The sequence below is a fragment of the Thalassophryne amazonica genome, chromosome 15, assembly GCF_902500255.1.
Source record: "Thalassophryne amazonica chromosome 15, fThaAma1.1, whole genome shotgun sequence".
Lineage (NCBI taxonomy): Eukaryota > Metazoa > Chordata > Actinopteri > Batrachoidiformes > Batrachoididae > Thalassophryne > Thalassophryne amazonica.
Genome location: NC_047117.1, coordinates 79,335,980 through 79,354,297, shown reverse-complemented (window position 1 = coordinate 79,354,297; position 18,318 = coordinate 79,335,980). Strand labels below are relative to the sequence as shown.

General features: G+C 40.3%; 1 protein-coding gene across 1 annotated transcript in view; it reads right to left on the bottom strand.

Moving 5' to 3' along the window:
• LOC117525749 (VPS10 domain-containing receptor SorCS1) overlaps positions 1–18,318 on the bottom strand; it is a 509,976-nt gene that overhangs the window by 65,501 nt on the left and 426,157 nt on the right. Inside the window, 3 exon segments of the mRNA XM_034187684.1 lie at positions 4,920–5,022; positions 12,614–12,760; positions 17,512–17,691. Of these exon segments, the coding sequence (XP_034043575.1) occupies positions 4,920–5,022; positions 12,614–12,760; positions 17,512–17,691 (430 nt within the window).

Genomic DNA, 18,318 nt, shown 5'->3' with positions numbered 1-18,318 from the left:
GCCAGGTGGTTAAACACGGTAAGTGTTTCAGAGGCAGGACTGTTCCCCGCTCCAAACAATTTGCTTCGCAGGATGCTGGACGACGTCCAACTTCATGCAAGATGTGACTCTTGTTTCGCTAACCTCAAGTGTCAAAAAGTACAAGAAAATGGTGGAAATTCTATCACTCTGTGCAGCTGCCTTGTTGCCTCTGGTACTGGAGGCATTCAGTGTATCAAAGGAACGAAGAAATCAGAAGATTACCAAGACATTTTAGAGGATAACGTGTTTCCCAAGTGTCAGAGCACAAAGTTTGAGGTGAAGGTCTTTCAGCAGGACCAAAAGCATCCATTCAACAGCACAAAAAAATGGCTGAAAACCAAACAATAGACTGTTTTACACTGTCCAACAAAGGGTCGTGACCTAAATCCCACTGAAAGCATTTGGGGAGATCTGAAATCTTTCACTGCAAAAATGACTCCTGCAAACTTAAAAGAAATTGAATGCAGCAAAGGAAGTGTAGTCGAAACTACCAGCAAATAGGTGCAAGACGTCTATAAGAAAAACTGAGAGGCTCTCACTGCTGTCAAACATTCTGCCACAAAATATTCCCTGTGCTGGTAAGGGCGTATCATTTTTATAGCAAAAATGTGGATGAGTTTATCTGTCAACTCTCCCGATATTGTTGGGAGTCTTCCGATTTGGAGAGTTATCTCCCAACCTCCCGATTCATACTTAAAATCTCTCAAATATGAGCGTCAAGACCCTCTGTGGAGCCGCTGACTCTTTAAAATGGAGCAACTTAACAACTTAAAAATAAAATAAATCGCATATTATATGGTAAAAAGCAGCGCCAGCAGGTGGGCGGACATCACTGTTGTCTCTATTTGATGCTTCCCAGCGCTGTTGCAGACTGAGTGAACAGCCAAGAGCTCGCGTGCTCCGGAGGACAGCAGCAGTTTACAGGTAGAGGGTCTTCTGTGCATCTCTCATTCAAATGCTTCAAGTGAAAGAACTTTCTCCATGGTTTGCAAGATTGCAACAGAAGACAGAACAGACTTAGTCAATGACATTGCATGTGCTCTTTTTAGCTGCATCTGTACTCTAATCACCTGTTTTTACACTGTCCCATTCCATTATTATTTATTTATTCAACAGTGAATATAGTTTTGTCTGTTTGACTCTTCTACTTCTTATCAAAGTGTTTTTTTCTTTTCTTATTACTCCAGTAACACCAGATCAAATTGCTTGTATGTGCGAACTTATTTGTTAACAACAGCAATCAGAGATTTCTGATGTCTGCCAATCTGAATCCAGATCAACTGCAATGTTCAGTGGAGTCTTTCATGCCCTAATATCTATCTGTGGCGCACATTTGGTGAGAATCCATGAAGTAGTTTTGAAGTCATCCTTCAAAGACTATACAAAGGGAAATCTCGATCCAAAATCCAGATCTGGATCTGGATCACCTCCCAAATTTACTGGAGTCTTCCATGACCTAATATATGTCTGTGGTGAAAATCTGGAGAGAATCTGTAAAGTAGTTTTGAAGTAATCCTTCAAAGGATATAGGAAATCTTGACCCAGAATCCAGATCTGGATCTGGATCACCTCCCAAATTTACTGGAGTCTTCCATGGCCTAATATATGTCTGTGGTGAAAATCTGGTGAGAATCTGTGAAGTAGTTTTGAAGTAATCCTTCAAAGGATATACAAAGGGAAATCTTGATCTAGAATCTGGATCCAGATCCAGATCACCTCAAAAATTTACTGGAGTCTTCCATGGCCTAATATATGTCCGTGGTGAAAATCTGGTGAGAATTCGTGAAGTAGTTTTGAAGTAATCCTTCAAAGGATATACAAAGGGAAATCTTGATCCAGAATCCAGATCTGGATCTGGATCACCTCCCAAATTTACTGGAGTCTTCCATGGCCTAATATATGTCCGAGGTGAAAATTTAGTGAGAATCCATGAAGTAGTTTTGAAGTAATCCTTCAAAGACTATACAAAGGGAAATCTTGATCTAGAATCTGGGTCTAGATCTAGATCACCTCCAAAATTTAATGGAGTCTTCCATGGCCTAATATATGTCTGTGGTGAAAATCTGGTGATAATCCATGAAGTAGTTTTGAAGTAATCCTTCAAAGGATATACAAAGGGAAATCTTGATCCAGAATCCAGATCTGGATCTGGATCACCTCCCAAATTTACTGAAGTCTTCCATGGCCTAATATATGTCAGAGGTGAAAATTTAGTGATAATCCATGAAGTAGTTTTGAAGTAATCCTTCAAAGACTATACAAAGCGAAATCTTGATCTAGAATCTGGATCCAGATCCAGATCACCTCCAAAATTTAATGGAGTCTTCCATGGCCTAATATGTATCTGTGTCGAAAATTTCGTTAAAATCAGTGCGGTAGTGTTGATGTAACCTTGCTAACAGATAGACAGACAGACAAATAAATAAATGCCGATGATTTTATTACATCTTTGGCAGATGTAATAATAAAGGATTATTAACCGAGTGAGAGGTCTGTACGGGGAAATATCAGACGGATCAGTACGGACCAAGCTCAGTGAGGTTCATGTGGAAAAACACAGATGTCTGATATCCTCGTACAGACCGAGCAAGCGAGGTTAATAATTCCTTTGTGATATGGATGTTATACATATAAACACGTAAACTTACATTATCGCCTGAATACGCTGCTGACGGTGTTGAGCTTGTTCGAACTTGCAAACAGGCGGTTGCAAAGAGGCGGTCCTGTCGTTAGCTGGTAAAAAGCTTTCAATCTGTATGTTTTTTCAGATGCTGTTTAGATATTTATGGAGTATGTTCATGTCCGACTTGCTTTTTCTAATTGCGTTTTTAGCTTCCTGGTTTGTAAAGAAAATACGCGTTGTAGACGGACTGTCATGGAAACCGGCTTGATATGGTTATATATTACACCGGTAATCAGACAATCAGAGCGCGCGTAGAGTTGCAGCCATATAATAAAATCAATTCTGATTCTGATCAAACTCAACTCAGATTGCAAGGACAGTGATTTCAAACCTACAAAAGATGAACTCAAAGCTGCAAAGAATGCCACTTACCTCATGTGGACTTTTTTGCTGTTTTACATACTGTGCAATTAATTAATTAATCAATTAAGAATGGATAATTAATTAGGATTAATTAATAAGAAAGAAAAAAATGCATGGCACTCTACAAGGCTCAAGGGTGGGTTGCAAAAAAAATCTCCCTCTCTGACATTTCTCAGAGTTTGACAGGTATGGATGAGTGAGTGAGCCACTCTCAGCAAGGTTGTCAAAAACAATAAATGGCAACATCTTGTAACTCGCCAAATTAAATGTGCATATAATGAGGATGTTGTGATGGTGGTTGACTTTGATAAAGCAGAACAACTGAAAAACAAAAGTGCCTACAGGTGTGTCTGCCACCTCCTGGATGGTTAGTGGATTAAGTAAAATTGTCAAAACTTGTGGATGTCATTGTAATATTTCAGAAAAATGCAAGTTTAGTTTTTAATACAAAATAGGATTGCATTTACATTTACATTTACAGTCTATTCATAGAGTATGGATTTGCTGCAGATTTTGCAGCAAATGCTCAAATCAATCTTCCATGTCTTTCACTCCTCTAAGCGATAAACTGTGGTTTTATTCCACCCGACTTCCATCGAAATCTGTGTGTCCATTCACATGCATAGCAGCATATGTGTGAATGTACAGAGCATCCAGAAAGTATTGACAGCGCTTAACTTTTTCCACATTTTATGTTACAGCCTTCTTCCAAAATGCATGAAATCTGTTGTTTCCTCAAAATTCTACACACAATACCCCATAATAACAATGTGAAAAAGATTTTTGCAAATTTATTAAAATAAAAACTAATATCTCATGTACATCAGTATTCACAGCCTTTGCCGTGAAACTCAAAATTGAGCTAAAGTGCATCGTGTTTCCACTGATCATCCTTGAGATGTTTCTACAGCTTAATTGGAGTCCACCTGGGGTAAATTCAGTTGACTGGACATGATTTGAAAAGCCACACACCTGTCGACATATAAGGTTACACAGTTGACAGTGCATGTCCGAGCACAAACTAAGCAGGAAGTCAAAGGAATTGTCTGTAGACCTCCGAGACAGGATTGTCTTGAGGTACAAATCAGGGGAAGTGTACAGAAACGTTTCTGCTGCTTTGAAGGTCCCAATGAGCACAGTGGCTTCCATCATCCATAAATGGAAGTTCAGAACCACCAGGACTCTACCTACAGCTGGCCGCCTGTGTAAGCTGGACAATCAAGTAAGAAGGGCCTTAGTCAGGGAGGTGACCAAGAACCCAGTGGTCATTTTGTCAAAGCATGGTGGTGGCACAGTGAAGCATGGTGGTGGCAGCATCATGCTATGGGGATGTTTTTCAGTATCAGTAACTGGGAGAGTAGTCAGGATTTAGGGAAAGACGTATGCAGCAATGTGCTTAAACATTCTGGATGAAAACCTGCTCCAGAGTGCTCTTGACATCAGACTGTGGTGATGTTTCATTTTTCAGCAGGACAATGACCCAGAGCAAGACTGAGGGTCTCCTGAGAGACATCCATGGATAAATAAAACAGTCCAAAGAAAGCTGGCATGGCTACTCCAGCGTAAATGCCACCACCAATAAGTAGACTTGAACAAAGCGACACCAAGCCTGTGTCCCAAATCAGGGGCCACATCCTTCGAAGGCTATATTTGTCAGCTGCTTGCGTCGTAGTGGTGTGACTAAGTTGTATCAGTGTAAATAGTCACATAATTAATTGATTAAATGCTGTATTTTGATAAAAACAATGGGGTCAACAAGGGTTTCTACAAGACGTTCCGTTTTAAACTAAACCAGTTCAAACTGGAAGATGACAGAGGAACAGACAGAGGAACTCTATTTCATCTTACCCACCTGATGCAACAATAATCCCTGGTGCCGACTCCCTGCTGGCTATGTTTCCAGATGTGTAAGGATTTGCTGACACGTGGAGGTGGAGATGTAAAGAACAATATGGCTGTAGAAAAGGAAGAAAAACACAGACACCAAAAGCCCAACATGAGTAAAAATCATCCCAAAAGTATCAGGAAAAACCTTCAAAAGATGATTCTGAACAAATGTTTGCCACAACATTGTGCAGCCCCCCAGTTAGATGTTTTAGCAGAAACACCAATTCCCCATTGGCTGGTCTCACCATTAATTTTGATTGGGTTAACCTTTTACAGACACAATTCTCATTACGAGCCAGCAAAATGCCAGGGCGCTGGCCGTGTTGTGACAGGTTGTTTAGAGGTTTATTAAAACTCTGACATTTCCTGACAAATGGCTGTATAATATGAGAAGAAGGGGAGTCAGGCCACAGCATCACTAAAGAGTCACCCCCCCACCCCAAAAAAGAAACAGAAACAAGATGACCTGTTTGAGTATGAAGCCATGTTTGAATACATGATGTGGTGCAATTTTAATCCATATTAAAACATCAGATTTCTTGCGTGAACTTGAAAGCCCAGCTTTTATAACTAATATTTGTTTCACATTCGATAATTATTCAATTCCTAGCAATGTGAGTAACAGCGACTGAGCCAGACTTTTTTACAAAGTGATATCGCTATGTATGTGTACTTCGCTGTCATCATCTTTCAGATATCTAAAGACATGCAACTTAGGTGAACTGGAAACTTTCTAATTGTCCAGGTCTCCCTTACAAAAGAGGTCTCGATCTCAATGGGACTAACCTGGTTAAATAAAGATTCAATTAAAATTAAAATTACAATAATATTAGGCATGTTATGTGTAGGACGCGGGCGGAGGACCGACCAGCGTTTGAAGTAAGACCCAGTATAAAATAAGCAGAGCACGGTACAAAGGATAACAGAATTTAATAACATAACAGTGATGTGCAGAATTACAAACAAATAAATGCGCGGTCTGGCGTGGTGGAATAGCGGTGCGCTCCCAGCAGCACAAACGGTCCGGAGCCAGAACAGTTCGGACCCAAGGACCCCGCCGACACCCCCCAGGTGGCCGCGACCAACCGAGTCTGTGAAAGAAGACACCATCATGTGAGTCCACACTCCACACACAGAGAGACCACTCAAAGGTGTACATAAACAGCAAACACTTCCTGGCTTAATCACTAATCAGCTTCCCACCCTGCAGGCATGGAACACCCAGTTCAATTCTCCACTGCAGTGGAAGCTGATTAAACGACTAACATAACAGCTCAATATAATAAGGTGTGAGGGACACCGCATTTACTGACTGTACTAATGTTAGTCACAAAACCTAAAGTACCTCAGGAAGTGTGCTGACGAGCGTGAGACCTCACCCCCTCCTCTTTCACAGACCATGGCATCAAACCTGGTGGTCTCTGCATCCATGATGATGAGATGGCTCTCTAGACGACGATCTCACCCGTCTGGTCACAAGGTCGAGTCTCTGGCAAATACACACTGTGTACTCCAGCCTTAAATGCAACCATGCCCCAATCCATAGAGATGCACCACAGCTGTGAGTCCTGACGAGCTGCACATGACCAGCCTCAGGTGATCAGGGTGAGGTCCTGATAACTCAGCCACACAGCCACTCAGTCCTGAACGCAAGCCACCTGGAAGGAAAAACAAAAGACAGAACAGAAGACAGAAACAAAAGGCAGCCAGGCATGCCAGCCATACAACAAGGCATAGTTAAAGGTGTTGTGCCCTTAAATTTTCCACAGAGGTGACAAATGTATTTCACACTAAAATATATTTCTTATGAAGTACATTTATTTCTGTGGTATGACAAAAAATTAGAGCTGACATGACAGAGGACATCCACGTATAAAGTTCAAAGTTCATACTGGATTCTTTTATCATACACCTGTTTTCTGGAATGAGTTCCCCATGGAGATAATACAGTCAGATGACTGCTTTCTCAACTTTTATCAGTGTTTTAACAACTTAGATTTAGGCTGTTACTGACCATTTGATGATGAATAAGATGTTTTCAGGAAATGCAGCTGCTAACTCACCAAGTGAGAGGGATAATTAGCAATAATAGACATCAGTGACCACAAATTATTACCGCATGTGCACGGATAGACTTACAATCATGAATACTTCAATGTTAGGTTGCTGACGGGGACATTAAATAATGTGCAACATGTCCTTTAAGTCAAGTTTATATAGGTTTCGTCACATGATTTCACAAACACTGAGTTCTGCTAAGCTATGCTAGTGACCAATGTGTTCGCCGTCTGATTTGGCACATTTTAATGCTGGATGCCCTTCCTGATGCAGCTGCATATTGGAGAATGGGAAGCGGTGGGTTTGGACCGGGAAACGACCACACTACACACAAACGTATTAACCACTTGGCCACCACCCCTGGCCTGATCTTGTTGAAGCAAGTGAAGATATTAATTTATTTTTTGTTCATTTATCAGCATATTTTGTGGTATTTGAGTATATATATATATATATATATATATATATATATATATATATATATATATATATATATATGTGGTGTGTCCATAAAGTAACGGTCCTTTTTATTTTTTTTTTAAAACTATATGGATATATAGTCATAGACATGTCCAGCTCTCCACAAGTTCTCTTATACTCACTTGACTGGTAAGCACTGAAAGCCGAGATAGGCATGTCCAAACTTGTCCTCTAACACTCCGAAACGGAGGTGTTCCTTTGTCTCGCTTCATCAGCGAATCGGTCGTGACGCGCGAAGCCTCCGCGCGGTTTTCCATGACAAAATCTCTTGTTAAAAGTGAAATCTGCCGGAAAATGGCTGATGTCCAGCTCTTGTGATAACCAGAGAAAGAGCACACGACGGTCTCGTATCCACAGAGCCATCAGCTTAGAAATGATCCAGTGGTTTGTGCCGCGACATCGCAGCTCGGAGCACGGCGCACCAACCGTCCTTAAAGGGGTCCTTAAAGCTATAGTTAAAGTCCTTATTCTCTGTGAAGCCCGTAAAATTTTCACCAAAAGCCAGGTACTTTTTCGAATGGTTTCCAGGTGCCAGTCTCTAACAGCTTCTGAAAACATTCTGATGTAAAAAAAAGTCCTTTTCATTCCGCCATTTCCAGACAATGAAAATCCGACGAGGGGGCGGGACCACTCCTTCCACAAGGCGTGTTCACAGGCGAATGACATCACCGACAGGCGTGGAAAAACTCACGCATGCGCACGAGGGTTCAAGCATGTCTGACGTAAAAACATATGAATGAAATCCATATAGTTTTTTAAAAAAACAAAAAGGACCGTTACTTTATGGACACACCACGTATATATATATATATATATATATTCTGTTCTTAAGCCATCTAAATATTCTAAATCTAGTCATTTGTGACCTTGCATGTTGACTCATGATTAGATTAGTTCATAATTAAGGGCCTGTCTGATTTTATGACATTGTTCTTGTGTTTGTCTGTCTGTCTGTCTGTCTGTCTGGCTATGATGACCACAATGTAATAAGCACCTTTAATAGGAGCATTATAACGAACATTAATAATGATAAATGACATTGTATTCTTACCAGTCCAGCAGCAAATGTTCTTGTGAAATTCATCCAGATTTTGTGTGGTATATTGTTCCCAGTGGGATCTCCGGTCGCCTGTGTTTATTAGTTGTGTCTGTCATTGTTTTTCTGTTTCCATTTGATTTTTATTTTTTGCTTGTGACATCATTGCTTTTATAACTCAACTAAGCAATTACATGTTTGACATACAAATGTAATTTTCTTTCACAACTGTAGGATTTTAAAGGTTTTCAATATGACTGGCAGGCAAGAAGGACTCAAGCTTTTGTGTTAGTTTAGACAGAACACTGAAGTCGCAGCTTGACAGATCTTCAGCAGCTACATTATTTGTATTTTACAAATATCAGCTGCATAAATTCATTCATGCACTTCTCCAGGTCCGGGTGGAGGTGACTGCTAAGTAAGCATCTCATCCCACACTTCCCTATCCTCAGCCAAGTCCTTTAACTCTTCCCAGGGGATCCCGAGGCTTTCCAATGTGCCCCGTGTCTTCCCCAGGGCCTCCTCAAATGTAATTTTTTCTCACAACTGGAGGATTTTAGAGGTTTTCAATGTGACTGGCAGGCAAGAAGGACTCGAGCTTTTGTGTGAGTTTAGACAGAACACTGAAGTCGCAGCTTGACAGATCTTCAGCAGTTACATTATTTGTATTTTAAAAATATCAGCTGCATAAATTCATTCATGCACTTCTCTTGCCTGGAGTGACTTGGTCATCTCTATGTGTCAGTGAGATCTCCAGCAGAACCGGAGCATAGCTTTTTTTTTTTTTTTAAAAACATGTAATCCACAGGAAAGCTGCATCCTAGATGGTTCAACATGGCAGTTTTTCTTTACCCTCTGAAGTCGACTGACGCAGCGACACGTTAAAGTCACATAACCGAATTAAGAGAATGTACGTACCATCAAATACACAGCTCAGTCTCACGCTTACACCAACATCATTTATTAAGGTTAAAAACAAATTCGGGGACAGATATTATGTCTGTAATTTAGCATGTTTGAAACAACATGCAGAAATCTGACATTTCTGTGAGCTGTTTGGATATGCATTTCTTTATTTTCACCTAATAAGCTTCTTTAACCCAGAAAACACCATGATTAAACAGAAATGTATAGTGTCCTCTTTAATGTAATGAAACAAACACTGCGTAAATAATATCAAATGTGACTTTTTTCATCTCTTTTTGTTTGTAATACAAGTAGAACGTCCAATGCACATCTGTCCAGTGCAGTCAGCACCACAGTCTCTGGTCAGGACCCTAACCCTAACCCTAACCCTACCCCAGCTACCAACATACAAAATATACACAAATAATTTTCTTTCTGTATCACGTCTCACATGATTAGTGAAATTCCCCTGTTGTGGGAATGCACACTGGAAGATCATTGCTTTAAACCAATAGTTTAACGATAGGTGTACTGAATTTGGATTTGTGCCAAACACTGCACCTCCTGTGACAAACCACCTTCAAGGCATATCCATTTTTGATTTGGTAAAAGCTAAAAAAAAATAGATTTTCTTTTAATATGTGTATGTTTGTGGTATTTTGCACATAGATGCATGCAACTGACTTCATTTAAAGGTTATGGACATTAACACATGTAAAATCCTCATAGACATACTGCATGCTACGTCACGTCACCACCTGCCGTCATGTGCACAATTATTCTTCATAAATCATCTGCAAAATGTTTTCCAATGCCTCTGTCATGAAAAAAATGCCCCATTTTTGTGACATGTTTTTTTTTATTTATTTTGCGATTAATAATCCCCCGTTCTCCTGACTCTAACCATAACCATAATGTAGTAAGTGTCTCCCGTCCTCTAACTGTAACCACAACCCCCCAGACTCCACCCCATTCACCCCACATTTTGTACCCCTATCACAAAATTAATTTGTGCCCCGTCATGAAAAGTGTTGCATTTTTGTGCCCCCATCATAAATCAATAGATTAATGTACTTTTCGTAATGCCATCACAAACTGCCGTGAGACTGGGCTGCAAATACACCACAGCCTGAAGCATTTCCTGCATTTTAATGGACCTAAAAATGAAGCTCACTGCTGCTGCTGCTGCTGCTGCTGCTGCTGATGCTGCTGCTGGTGATCAGCCTTCAGTTTTCTTCTCTGCTCCTTAACCCTCCTGGGTGCCTCAGTTTCTTAGGTCGACCTTGCAAAAGCTGGTATTTGTCTCTCAGGGCGAGTTGGCTTGGCTTCTCCACCCCACTGCCGATAAACTGCATGCTCTTTAACAAAACAATTACCTGCAGTCGCCCGTGCCAGTGCCTAAAAGCCACTGCTTCTCTCCATAATCACTCCTCCCTCAGGCAGGACTGGAAACTACCCTCCCACCACCACAATATTTATTATCTGCTCACTCATATAATAACTCATGAATTAATTCATCAGCTGACTCACAAAATCTCAGCTCAGTGTACTCTATTTAATACAGTTTACCAACACTACCAGCCTCAAGTGCTGCTGTGACCTCTCCCAAATTCCTACCACTTAATTTAATCTCCTCATGTACTTTAACCCTGGCTCTAGTATGGATGTTTGCAGGTGGGGATTTTCACATTTGGCTAATATAGGGGATTAGCTCTATTTGAAGAATACTCAATGATACTCATAGTCACTGAGAGATCTTTAACAGTGGCAGTAGACCTAGCATCTCATCCCACACCTGCCTATCCTCAGTCAAGCCCTCTATCTCTTCCTGGGAGATCTGGTTTGGCTTCATAAATATGCATTTTGGGGTGTGTATCCATCCAACTGCCCAAAATTATGGGTGTTAAACATGCTAATAGGTGAGACTTGCACATGCAACATGATTTATTAAGGTTAAAAGCAAATACGGGGGCGGATATTATGTCTGTAATTTAGCATGTCTGAAACAATATGCGGAAATCTGGCATTCCTGTCAGCTGTTTGGATATGCATTTCTTTATTTTCACCCAATAAGCTTCTTTAACCCAGAAAACACCATGATTAAACAGAAATTTATACTGTCATCTTTAATGTAATGAAACAACCATAGCCTAAATAATATCAAATGTGACATTTATCATGTTTTTTTGTAATACAAATACAAGTAGAAAGTCCAATGCACATCTGTCCATTGCAGTCAGCACCACAGTCTCTGGTCACAGGACAGTGAACAGCTACCAACATATGAAACACACACAAATATATATATATATATATATATATATATATATATATATATATATATATATATATATATATATATATATATATATATATTTTTTATTTTTTTTTTTCTGTGTCATGTCTCACAAGATGAGTGAAATTCACCCCATGGGGATGCACACTGGAAGATCATTGCTTTAAACCAATAGCTTAATGATAGCTGTACTGAATTTGGATTTGTGCCAAACACTGCACCTCCTGTGACAAACCACTTTCAAGGCATATCCATTTTTGATTTGGTGAAAGTTCAAAAAAATTATGTTTTCAGTTAATATGTGTATGTTTGTGGTATTTTGCGCACAGATGCAAGCAACTGATTTCATTTTGAGGTTATGGACATTAACACATGTTAAATCCTCATAGACATACTGCACGCTATGTCAAGTTACCACCTGCCGTCATGCTCAAATTATTCTTCATAAATTATCTGCAAAATGGTTGCCAATCCAATATTTAAAAGTTTGGAATGCCAACATAATTTAACACTTATTATTTGACATCTTAGTGAACAAGGCTCTTAGATTCTTAAGTTTGAGAATGGTTTAAAGCGTATGATGGCATGAAAGCACCCAACTCCTGGATGAAAGAAGACATAAAATGAAGTGTCTGACTCCTCTTTCTCTGTGTTTCTTAAATGGGAGATGAGCTTAGTGGACTGAATGAAAATGGTTGACTTTTCATTCCAGCAACCTCATAGCACTCAGCTTTGACGGCTGCTGCTCTTTCTGAGCTGGCCCTCATCGCTGCAATGCTGCTGGGATCAGTCAACCTCTGTCAAGGCCTCTGTTTGATGGAGGCGTGCACAAAGAAAAATGCACATGCACAAGCACAACATGGTGAAAAATGCACACACTCACAAGAACACAGTGAATGTTGTTCCCCCTCAAGTCCCTGCTGGGGGCCTGCAGTAACCTCCAGTCTCTTCCTTTGTTGTACGTGATGTACGTCTTCACTTGGTTATCCGTCTTCTTGTTGGCAAGGAACATCCCTTTTATTCCTGCTACCTGTGATATTTGAGAGAAAACAGGTCACACCTTCAAATAAAAACAAAACCGGATGGGGATTATTTCCATAGTTTTGTAATATGCTGCAGAAATGGATGGTAATGCAGTTTGGTAATTTGGACAAAACTCGATACAAGTCAATTGCCCTTAAGAGCAAAGGACACAACTGTAAAGTTGTTTTTTGGCTGCCAGACCATCTTATTTTCAAATCAATGAACAGTTGAGACCTTGCCACAAATTTGATGAGCTTATGTCACCATCTAGTGGCCGATGTGAGCATTTCAGGAATTCTGGTACATTTTCCTACTTGAAACCTAAAATTAATTAAAAAAAAAAAAAGCATTTAGAAATGTCAGAAATGCATGTTTTGTTTTTTTTTTTTTGGGGGGGGGGGGGGTTTGGCAGAAAGATCTTTGACATGCCAGTATTAGTGTATAAAAATTTTGATTTTGAGAGTTCTATGGTTCTTGAGTTTTAGAATGCAGAAGGGTTTTGTTGTATAGATGGGAGAAAGAACAGCAATTTTTTCTTGGTTTCTCAGAAGGCAAAAGATGGAGAACCACATATTCTATTTTTCTGGATCGGGCTCAAAACGTCTCAGTCCCCGCTCATATATTTTCATACTGTAATTTTGTTGGTACAACAAAATTAAGAACCTAGTCTGGGCACAGTTTGAGAAATGAGGGTCCAGGAGAGCAGAGGTCTTGGCATGGACACTGCATTTCAATATCACATAGTTCCTGACATATGATCATTAATTATTTCAGACATTGGCCAATGATTTGATGTTGACCTTTGACCTATGACCTTGAAATAATTGGAGTTGCAAGAGCCCGGCCCACTGAGTACATCTACCAAGTTAGAACTAAATATCTCTTTGCATTTTTAAGATATCACCGCAGAGTGACAAACAGACGTGATCATTGCAACGACGAGGCCAAGAAAGCACACAAATTGCACACCCATCACCATGCACATGTACCTGTTCTGCATTCCCAAATCCTACCACGAGTGGAAAATGATTGACCATCTGCACTGAAAAAGATAACGTTTGAACCAACTTAAAAAAGTGTTACAATTAATAAAAACCTGAATGAATTAAGTTGTTTGAACTTAAGTTTATAAATTAGAGTTGATTTAACTTTCAAAATTAAGTTCAAACAACTTAATTCATTCGGGTTTTTTACAAATTGTAACACTTTTTTAAGTCATTTTCTTTTTTGAGTGTGGGGAGTTGCAAATAATCAATGGGTGTCTTAAATGAATCTGACTCGTTGCTGGAGGCTCCGAGGAATAGGAATCAAATCCATGATAGTCCCATCAGGAGGTTAAAAATCCACTTTTAGAAGTCAGCGATACTTTGCTCGGTGCTTGGAGGCCAGATTTCTGGGTTTTGACCCCAATCAAGCTAGCAGATTTGATTATATTGCAGATATCCAGAGCAATGACTATAAATAAGCCAAATGATCAACTCTTAATTATTTAATTCCAATTAATTAGTTCTATTCCAGACTTGATCTTCGTATAGCATTTGAGAGTCCCAGCAGCAGTAGTCCTTAACACACATGCAATTTGTAAAGTAAAAAAGGGGCTGTTATTCATCAAAGGATAAAAAAAAAAAAAAAAAAAAAAAAAAATTTCAGCCTCAGAAAAATCTATATCCTTGGCAGGATACCCTCTTGCTTTGTTGATGTCAGCACTTTGAACCTGCTTCGTATTCACAGTGCGCTCTGGAGTGGGTAGGCCTAGAGCAGCAGATAGGGTTATTTCCAAAACAACAACACAGGTACATTTCATCATCCCGACTCCGAGCTCTAAAATATCGATCGGTGCTCATAATGAAGTTGCAAGCTGAGCACTCATCAAATAGGTCTTTATCTGATTCTGTTATTGAAACATAAAAAAAAAAAAAACATGGGGGGGGGGGGTAGAAAATGCTGACACACACAGTGGGGTGGGGTCTCACCAACAGCATTCTAATGAAGCAGCGCCAATCTGGTGTTGTGCATCAGAGAAGCAGCCTCTTAAAAATAAGTCTTAGCAACAGTTTCCTAGGAGGCACATGGGACATCGGAGCCTAGATTTGATCCATTTACTTATGATGAAGTCCTTCTCTTCTCTACTCCACCATGAAGGTGTGACTCCTTCAGAGTTGTAATAGGTGTCTTGGTGGCTTCCCTCACTACTCAGCTTCTTGTGAGATCACTCAGTTTTGGAGAGCTGCCTCGTCTAATCCAATTTGTTTATTAATGATTGAAGTAAATCAAGTCCATGACATATTTAGCAATATGGAAATGTTCATGTGTCCATCCCTCATCTTGTCTAAAGAAAATTAGTTGTGAAAGTGATCATTTACTGTAAAGGATCCCCAAAACTGGAACATGTATATTTAATGTATTCGGAACAGAGCTGGAAATGGGTACTGGCTTGGCTGGGAAAATAATCTGTGATGGACTGGCATCCCATCCAGAGGATCTCAAAGACAATCATCTGCTTCATGCTGGGATATCCACGGATAAGCACGGCACCAGCGCCTATATTATACAAATAGTGACTAGTTTGGAGGGTAGCATAAAGGGATCATTGTTGCCCACGGCCTTTGGCCTTGGACAACAATGATCCCTCGAAGTGACATTCCATTATGCTGCCCGATAAACCAGTCACCATTTGTTTTATTATACATCTGTGTAGTTAATAAATTTATCTTTACTATTGTGTGAAAAATTTAAGTCATTTTTTATTCTTTTTAGTTTTGGTTATTTTTGCTAGAAACAAATAATTAATGTGCCCCGTTATGATAAAATTGGTGCGCAATCACTCATAATGTTGCCTGAAATGGTGCAGAATCAGTCAATAATATGGCTATTGTTAACTTTGGATGATTTATTGTGAAAGGTATTGCAATTATTACATGCGAATCAGCCAATTAGAAAAAAGGATTTCAGTCGAATGTATAATAATGTACACTCAACAAAAATATAAACGCAACACTTTTGGTTTTGCTCCCATTTTGTATGAGATGAATTCAAAGATCTAAAACTTTTTCCACATACACAATATCACCATTTCCCTCAAATATTGTTCACAAACCAGTCTAAATCTGTGATAGTGAGCACTTCTCCTTTGCTGAGATAATCCATCCCACCTCACAGGTGTGCCATATCAAGATGCTGATTAGACACCATGATTAGTGCACAGGTGTGCCTTAGACTGTCCACAATAAAAGGCCACTCTGAAAGGTGCAGTTTTATCACACAGCACAATGCCACAGATGTCGCAAGATTTGAGGGAGCGTGCAATTGGCATGCTGACAGCAGGAATGTGAACCAGAGCTGTTGCTCGTGTATTGAATGTTCATTTCTCTACCATAAGCCGTCTCCAAAGGCATTTCAGAGAATTTGTCAGTACATCCAACCAGCCTCACAACCGCAGACCACGTGTAACCACACCAGCCCAGGAACCACCACATCCAGCATGTTCACCTCCAAGATCGTCTGAGACCAGCCACTCGGACAGCTGCTGGAACAATCGGTTTGCATAACCAAAGACTTTCTGCACAAACTGTCAGAAACCGTCTCAGGGAAGCTCATCTGCATGCTCATCGTCCTCATCGGGGTCTCGACCTGACTCCAGTTCGTCATCGTAACCGACTTGAGTGGGCAAATGCTCACATTCGCTGGCGTTTGGCACATTGGAGAGGTGTTCTCTTCACGGATGAATCCCGGTTCACACTGTCCAGAGCAGATGGCAGACAGCATGTGTGGCGTCGTGTGGGTGAGCGGTTTTCTGATGTCAATGTTGTGGATCGAGTGGCCCATGGTGGCGGTGGGATTATGGTATGGGCAGGCGTCTGTTATGGATGAAGAACACAGGTGCATTTTATTGATGGCATTTTGAATGCACAGAGATACCGTGACGAGATCCTGAGGCCCATTGTTGTGCCATACATCCAAGAACATCACCTCATGTTGCAGCAGGATAATGCACGGCCCCATTTTGCAAGGATCTGTACACAATTCTTGGAAGCTGAAAATGTCCCAGTTCTTGCATGGCCGGCATACTCACCGGACATGTCACCCATTGAGCATGTTTGGGATCCTCTGGACCGGCGTATACGACAGCGTGTACCAGTTCCTGCCAATATCCAGCAACTTTGCACAGCCATTGAAGAGGAGTGGACCAACATTCCTCAGGCCACAATTGACAACCTGATCAACTCTATGCGAAGGAGATGTGTTGCACTGCATGAGGCAAATGGTGGTCACACCAGATACTGACTGGTATCCCCCCCCAATAAAACAAAACTGCACCTTTCAGAGTGGCCTTTTATTGTGGGCAGTCTAAGGCACACCTGTGCACTAATCATGGTGTCTAATCAGCATCTTGGTATGGCACACCTGTGAGGTGGGATGGATTATCTCAGCAAAGGAGAAGTGCTCACTATCACAGATTTAGACTGGTTTGTGAACAATATTTGAGGGAAATGGTGATATTGTGTATGTGGAAAAAGTTTTAGATCTTTGAGTTCATCTCATACAAAATGGGAGCAAAACCAAAAGTGTTGCATTTATATTTTTGTTGAGTATACTTCTACATGCAAGCAGTGATGCTACTGTTGTTCACTTACTTTGGATGTTTTATCAAATATAGATATTTTTTATGGTTCATGTGCATTTCATTGTGATTTTTTTTTTATTCTGCCCCTAAAATTCAAGGATGTCAATAACTGTGTGCAAAGTGAGTTAGTTTACCTCATAGAGGTCCACCATCACATTACCCTCTGGGCCCATGCTGCTGACCACACTCTCCAGGGCCAGAGTGTAGTAGACTCCTGATGTATCTGACACGTAGAGGTTGTAGGTTTCATTCTGATTCCACTCTTGAACAGCTGCCACCACGCGGTTTTCATCAGTGCTGATCACATGTAAGTCCTAGGTAAGAACCAAAGGTGACAACAAAATGGCATTGCAAATAGTTCACTGGGAGAAGACAACACAAAGGTCAGAAACCTGTGTGTGGGAGAAAGGCAAGCTGCAGCCTGAGGCTGTGCAACTGGTGATGCAACAAACAAAAGTTACACAATCCACAGTTTCTCCCATTACAGCCATCGAAGCCGAAAACTCACTAGTCTCCTTTGTTGCACAATCACTTTTTGAAAAGTACTTACTCTAGACAGATTTTCTATACAAAACCAAGCTGTTTAATTATGTACCATAAATAAAGTCCAAGACATATTCAGTGACTTGTAAATGTTCATGCATCCATCCTCTGACTTGTGAAAAAAAAAAAAATACAAGCTGTAAATGTGTTTTAACAATAACACTGGTCTACACAATTTTTCTTGCATGGACTTTTTCAATTGATTTTGAGTAAATTGGGGGCACTGAATCAAATCTGGTGTTACTTTTTTGCCAATCACATCATGTTTTTGAGATCTAAAAACATATTTCTTGTATCAAGCATTGAAGCAAAATCTGCAGTCGCGCACACTCTTTGGCACCATAAACGATATTCCTGCTCTTTGTTCACATTTGGCAAACGGTTTAAAATCTATGCTT